At 34.6% G+C, this 7,229-nt stretch overlaps 1 protein-coding gene across 19 annotated transcripts in view; it reads right to left on the bottom strand.

Moving 5' to 3' along the window:
• SNF4Agamma (SNF4/AMP-activated protein kinase gamma subunit) overlaps window positions 1–7,229 on the bottom strand; it is a 394,547-nt gene that overhangs the window by 4,276 nt on the left and 383,042 nt on the right. For all 19 annotated transcript variants that reach the window (XM_067083365.1, XM_067083360.1, XM_067083346.1 and 16 more), the window contains 5 exons: window positions 3,856–3,968; window positions 3,474–3,651; window positions 2,789–2,967; window positions 1,918–2,121; window positions 971–1,211 (listed from right to left, as the gene is read on the bottom strand). In XM_067083365.1, the coding sequence (XP_066939466.1) occupies window positions 971–1,211; window positions 1,918–2,121; window positions 2,789–2,967; window positions 3,474–3,651; window positions 3,856–3,968 (915 nt within the window). The remainder of the gene's footprint in view (window positions 1–970; window positions 1,212–1,917; window positions 2,122–2,788; window positions 2,968–3,473; window positions 3,652–3,855; window positions 3,969–7,229) is intronic.

Here is a 7,229-nt window from a genome sequence, read left to right as displayed (position 1 = left end):
TTCTTTAATCTGCTTTGATTAATGGCTTTTCAAATTCAACTGGAGAATAAAAACTAAATTCAGTTTTGAATTGAAATTGGCTAAGTTTTGTGCTCGTCAAGTACACCCTAAGGAGCTGATATTGTCAGGTTTGATGCTAATCACCCAATGATTTCCAGTTATGGCTGTATATATACTGGTGACTTAGATGATTCTACTGTAGATGCCTTAGATGATTCTACTAAAGATACTACCATTCAAATTTTGGCTTGACTGCCATTTCTGCTTGGATTTGGAATGGTGCTTCTACTATTGTACAAGGTGAAACATATCTTATACCATAGGACCAGGTTATGTGGTTACTTGATTTAAAACAGGTAATTATCCAACTCCCTATACCTTAGGAATAATTTATATCCCGGTAAAATAATAAGTGCTTTGTCATCTATGGGTTTTGAACTACTGCCTGGCTGGGAAACCTTGTGACTATGACTCTTGATGGCTCTATAGTCATAGCCATTGCACTTTTGTTGTTACCCAACCAGGCGGCAGTTCAAATCCCACGAGTGATGAAGCACTTACCACTAATTCTCCTTGGGGTAAATTATTTACAAGGTGAGGTGAAGGTAAATTTGTATCCAGCATTCAAGTACACATAGTACTGTAACATGTAACTGGTTTAAGTAATACACCTTAAATTCTGAGAAAATCAACAGTCAAAAATTAATGTTAGACAAGTCCCTAAGGGCAATGTACCTTTAAGATTGAGTGACTAACTTGGTAAAAAAAATCCCCTTCAAAACACTTTTGCAAAAAAGTTTATATGCTTGAAAAATTTGGCTCTCACTAACTACTCTGTATAAGTTTGACCATCATACACATTATTTCAGTAAGTAATATTAGGTAACACAGGTGTCCACTACAATAGGCTGTAAAATTTTTCTAACATTAAAACTTTATTACCAACCTAGAAGATCTCTTTGATACTCACGGCAAGGCTTAAGTACAAGGTACTTGAGAATGTCCGAGAGGGATATAACACCAATCACTTTGTCGTCAGAATCGACTACCACCAAACGATGAACTTCAGCTCGCACTATTCGTTCCATTATGGTTCCTAATGTTTCATCTAGAGTACATTTGTGAACCTGCTCAAACCACTCATTCCTATATTCGTTTGCCTTGCGCAGAGTGATGTCAAGATTGTTGTATGTACCTTCAGCAGCAAGATTCTGGCAAAAGAAAATTGATCAAATGTAAAATTCATCAGTAACCATGTTTGAACGACCTCATAGGTCCCAGCACTTTCAGCGCTTGGCCTCTGGCCTAGTCTTATATTGCAATCCAATCAGTAACCATGCATACATCTTCCCCATGCAAAATAAAACCATGTACAGTATATGAACAATGATAATATTGTCAGGTGCAGCATATATACCAAACTGTAAATTCACAGCAAATTTCCTCATTCCCTTCCATCTCTGCTCTTGTACAGGTATATATTTTTGTTAGCCCTTACTATCTACTTCAGAAGTAACTAGATTATGCCAATTTCAACATTTAAGATATCAATTTTAACATTGTCCACTAATTTCTTTTTCTCTAAATCTAGTTCTTTGTAAAACAAATCAAGTGTTAGCCTGGTTTATGAAAATTTAATAACTGATATGCCTACGACAAGTATTAATGTGTAAATTGTAGCCATCTGTTCTGATGGGTATTATAGCTTAGCCTTTTATGCTACAGTTTGTAATGCCACAAACAATTTGTGATTTTGTACTTTGTGTATGTGGAAGTTACGTGACAACCCCCAAAAATGAAGCTAAAAATGTGGACTTACATAACACACTAGTTTGTACGAAGAAAAAAAAAGGGGGGGGGGCTACTATGCTACGTAAACTTCATCAGTACAGTATTACCAAATGCTTGTGTACTCACAATGACATCAAACTTGGCATAAATGTCAACAAGTTTTCCCTGTGTGTCCACGATTGGCAGCGCAGATATTCTGTGCTGGACGAATTTGTTTAGAGCTTCAATGATGAGTGTGTCTTGACTAGCTGTTTCAATTTTGTCATAGGTGCCAATGCCAAGATCTCTTAAAGGTTGCTGCAGCATGGACGGTTTGGGCAACTCGTTAATCTGGAAAACAACAGTTGATTAGGTACTTATTATACCCATTATGAGACAAGGTCAAAAGTAAATTATGCATCAAGTCAGAAAAATTACTGTACAGGCATACATCACAAGACAATTACCTGATGTATGACAAAGCTTACAGGATCTTGAATTCTCCCACCAAAGATCTTCAATCTGTTATATGAACTACCTGTGATCATATAATCACTGTGTTGCACATTTATTACATAAAATGTTAACACCATTTACATTACCAAATATATTTAATGTAATAATACTATCATTTACATGTAATAACTTTGCTAATTACATTTAAATTTATGTATCTGTGATTTTATTAATAAGAAAATAATACTCCTACAGTACAGTAATAAGAAATATAATACTACATTTCTAAAAATGTCACTCCTCTTTGTTACAAAAGTACATTTATCACCATCTCTGGCTAAATAAATTCTTCCAATCCTGAAATATAAACTTTTCCTTGAATAATTTATTGATTAAACAATCACTGCTTGAATAATTTATTAATTAAACAATCACTGCAAATAAGTGCTCTAGTAAACCATCAGTTACTGTACCCTGTGACAGTTTTCCATTGCAAAGTATTAAGAACAAGATAATGAGAGTAAAATTACTCTACTTATGCAACAAAAAAGGTACTACTTACATATAAGTAAAGGAACTTGAGGATACGCTTGTGAGTAACGATGTACAGAACATTTCCAGTGACAGGGTCAATTACAGGCAATCTATGAATCTTGTGGTGAATAAGTGAGCGAATTGCAACATAAAGGGATTCATCGGGTCGGATGCTAATCAGCGGTCGATCTTCATCTTTTAATACGGCTGAAAAGAAAAAACGTGCAATAGATATACTGTAATTACAAAATAAAAGAAAAGTATATATTCTTTCATGGTTCTACACTATATAAACAGCGTAGCGTAAGCATCAGTCAAACTTACATAAACAACATAACATAATGTAAGCTTTAGTCTAACTTTTAAAACAAACATATCTATGAACAGCTCCAAGATTAAGATAAAAGTAAAAAAAAACTAACTGTCAAGTACTAATTATATATCCACAAGAATTACTGAAGCTAAAGTACAACTAGGTAATTCAAACTATTTTAAATTGCTTTTCTCCCGTTTGTGATTCAGGTTCACAAGACACAAGTGTTTGTGATCCAAAGTTCTTGAGTAGTTTAATCCATTGATCTGGATAATCCCACAAAGTGCTAATCTATACCCTGAATAAGGCAGATGTCTCAAGACAGGACATCATTAGTACACAAGTTCACATAACAAAATTTCTAAATGAATATTAAATGTTAGCATTCAACAATCCATACCTCTCCAAGTATCTAACCGGTGATCCTCCAACTCTTCCATTTTTCTGTTGGGTGACTGGTAAAAGTTTTGTAAAATACGGATGAAGTCTGTGATGGTGAGCATTCCTGTGAAGCACTGACGTGCAGAATCCCATAGTGGGGCTGCTCGCACTCCATTGTACACCAAGGCGAAGAAAGCCTGAAATACAAAAGCAATCAATTTCTCTTTTCTCAGTGGACACTCGTGAAAATAAATGGTATTTCACCTATTCAGGCATTTTACTTTATCTTTTCACTTTATTACTTTATTAAATTCTGAGGAATACTTTACCAATAACTATGGCTTATGAATCACAAACACACCCACCAAAAAGATTTTTCAATGAAGGCCATTATAGCATACCTTTTTAGCCTGCAGTCTAGTGTCAAATACCACAAGTTTCGCACTTAGTGGTATAAGGTCGTATGTATGGTGGAACTTGAAGAATTTAACAAATATTTGTGATTCGTCATCTTCTGCAAAGGAGAAAAACAATAAAAATTAAAAGTTGTTCATTAAATACACTGGTTAGTAAATGGTGTAAACATAAAATAAAAACTAAAAGTTTCATAAAAAGAATATCAAGATCAGAAGGGATAAAGATGTAATTGCTTCTAAGCAAGTCACATGGATTTCCAAGAGCACATTTTCATAATTAGCTGAACGAACACTGGTATTTTGAATGGAAGCTTTTACAATTCTGATGACAAAATTTCATCAACCACTTGTCAACCTCACATTCCAATGATGTAAAACTGTGCCAAAAATATATAGTTCAACATCCTCTGTAAGATTTACACAGCTTCTCTCGTGGGAAGGCCCTACCTAAGATTTACACAGCTTCTCTCGTGGGAAGGCCCTACCTAAGATTTACACAGCTTCTCTCGTGGGAAGGCTCTACCCAAACAGTTATTCTCACAAGAAATACCTTATTCTGCTCACAGTGAAATGTTGCTAAATGAATGCCTGCGAGGTCACACAGCACAGACAGAACTGGCAAAGGACCAAAACCTGGGAGGGTTAAATGGGTAACTTGTTGCAATCCAGTAACTTGACATATTATGAGACTAACCTTATAAATATGTGCCATTCTGGCAAAGTGCACAAGTAACCAGGTAACACTGCACAACCAGATAAGCTCAATATGGTGTGTACTTTGTATACAAACCAAGGATGATTATAACTACATTTCAGCAATTAAAAGGGGCATACGAGCAATAAATGTCTATACGTAGGGTTAAAACTCCACTTTCTTTACCCACGAAAGAGAGAGAGAGAGAGAGAGTATAACTGTCACTTTTATTTTATTTTATAACAAGGAATGTAGTAAAACTTAATTGAAAATACCCTTACATAGATGGGTACTATATCTTTGTAATTTGCCACATGGTGGGTTATTTCAAAAAGCTGATGGATACTTTAACCTGTATTTCATAATTTTTTTTCATTGGAATCAAGAGTAACTGATATTGTTAATAACAAAGGCTTTGTTTCAGATAAATCTGCCCAGCTGTAGGTCTGGGCTACAAGTGGTCTGAATTCATTCTAGGTAAGCTATTCTAAATTAAACAAAAATTCTTGGCAAGTCTAGCCGAAGCTGAACAAAAAAAAGTAAGTATTCAATAAACTGTTATATAGAACTCTTAAAAGACCTGTGTTAAGACAATTTTACCCTACTGTAGATTACATTAAGTTTCTCTGTATGTTTAACTTGGGCTAGGCAAGGCTATGATCATTTATGTGCAATATCTTTATAAAAATAAAAAATGCATATAAGGTAAGATCTGTACTGTTACACACACATGAATCATGTTATTACAATAAAACTTTATCTAAAAGATTTTTATATTCCAGAATAAAACTTCAAGATGAACATCTCGAGTCATATGCATAGTATTAGAAATTATACCATTGGGGAAATTACTGAAGTTCTGTATGTACACGAGATAAAGATGCAAGGGAGAAAGAAATGGCGTGGATATATCCTTTGTGCTTCTCTGGGGAAAATAGTGTGGCCAGTGTCAACTGGGCCCCTGTGGGCACTGGAAGAGTTGGAAAACCCAGACAAACCTAGACAAGAGCTATGAGACAAGAAGAGATTTGTAGAGATAAGATAGGAAAGGCAGGAGTGGCAAAATTTCACAAAGGAGCTTTGTCTTGCAAGGCACTGGAGGATTTCCTGATAGGGAATCTATCCCTTTACAATCACTGAAATAAACAGTGAAACCATAAAACCAAGAAGCAAACAATTCTCCCATTCCCACAATTATCATTCAGTTGTGCCAGCATTACCTACACAGCTATCTAACAAAGTTGAGCATTTGTTAACTTGTCAATTCTGCCTGTGCTGAATGCATCTCTTATTTACGAGTGCTTGCGTGGTTATAAACATGTTTGAGTTGTTGTAACTGATTGTTGCTAGAATACTTTTGTTTTTGCCTTCCCAAAACAATCTGTATGTCATGAAGATAAAACCATCTGTATGTCATAAAGAAGATACAGTATGCTAATTATCTCTCAATCAATTTTTCCGTTACAGTATGATGAAATGTGGCAGATCAACCAGAGTGAAAATTTCCATTAAACTTCATATAAATATATATGCTGAATATTTGCAATATATTTCTTTATGCGAGTTTGTTCATAAATGGTGATCCTTCACTGGATAGTCACATATGAAATGTTTCACTGCATTTTGTACACTTAGGACACTGATCAAATAGACTATGCATCAACAGTCCTCTTGTTATCCAACTACAGGGTATTTATAATTTAAAGATAAGAAAATATAAGTTCCATTTGTCATACTAATACCCAGGATTTATTTTCACTATATTTAACCCTGGCAAATTCCATATTCCTAAGCTGAAATTTGCTCATCATGCAGTAGTGGGTTTCAGCGATGCTATATAATCATCGTCATAGCAACACAGCAGGTTTAGCTGCTTTCTCAATATTGATTTTGTTTAATGTCCACATGGAAGGGATCCATCATATTTTAACATGGATCTCTGATTCACAACTTGTGAAATGAAATAATGGGGATAATTTATTAACTTTATGAATTTTCCTGAATGTAAAGAAATAGTACAAAAAGAGATTAAAGTAATTAAATCTTATATTGCAATACCAAAAATTCTTATATTGCATAGACATGGTAAAACCTCAAACTCTTCCAAAGATATTTTGCTTTTTTGCAAAGGAAAGCAACCTAATAAAGCAAAACAAAGATGTGTGAAAAATATTCCTCCTTATCACTATCTGCATAATCACTTAAACCTTTGCATATTTCAAATTTCAATCCTCATATTTACCTTCTTTGATATGACTCAAAAACTCTTCAGTATCTGCTTTACTTATAGGTTCAAAAACCTGAATCAAGGAGAGTGGATATTCTGCTTCGCTGTCGTCAAAAAAAGGAGTGAGATAGTTGCTATACGTATAGAGACAAATAGACATCTTTACTGGAGATGCAGGCACTGTAAGTTTCTGATCACTGGATGTATGTTTGGCTAGTTCGCTTGATTTCAACTAATTTATCAAGAATCCTTTTCTGTGTACTGTATAGTAGTAACCCTTTAGAGTTTTCCACTTAAGATTCTGCAATAATAGTTTTGCATCTATCCTCTACCATGGGGTTATTTTCTATCCATTATCAAGATAAATCATGGTATCTACTAACATGTGTATCCCCAACAAGCTAAAATCAACAACTCTTCAGGCTTCCCAAGCTGTTA

This window comes from Macrobrachium rosenbergii, chromosome 40, assembly GCF_040412425.1.
Source record: "Macrobrachium rosenbergii isolate ZJJX-2024 chromosome 40, ASM4041242v1, whole genome shotgun sequence".
NCBI lineage: Eukaryota > Metazoa > Arthropoda > Malacostraca > Decapoda > Palaemonidae > Macrobrachium > Macrobrachium rosenbergii.
This window is presented reverse-complemented; position numbering and strand designations above follow the sequence as displayed.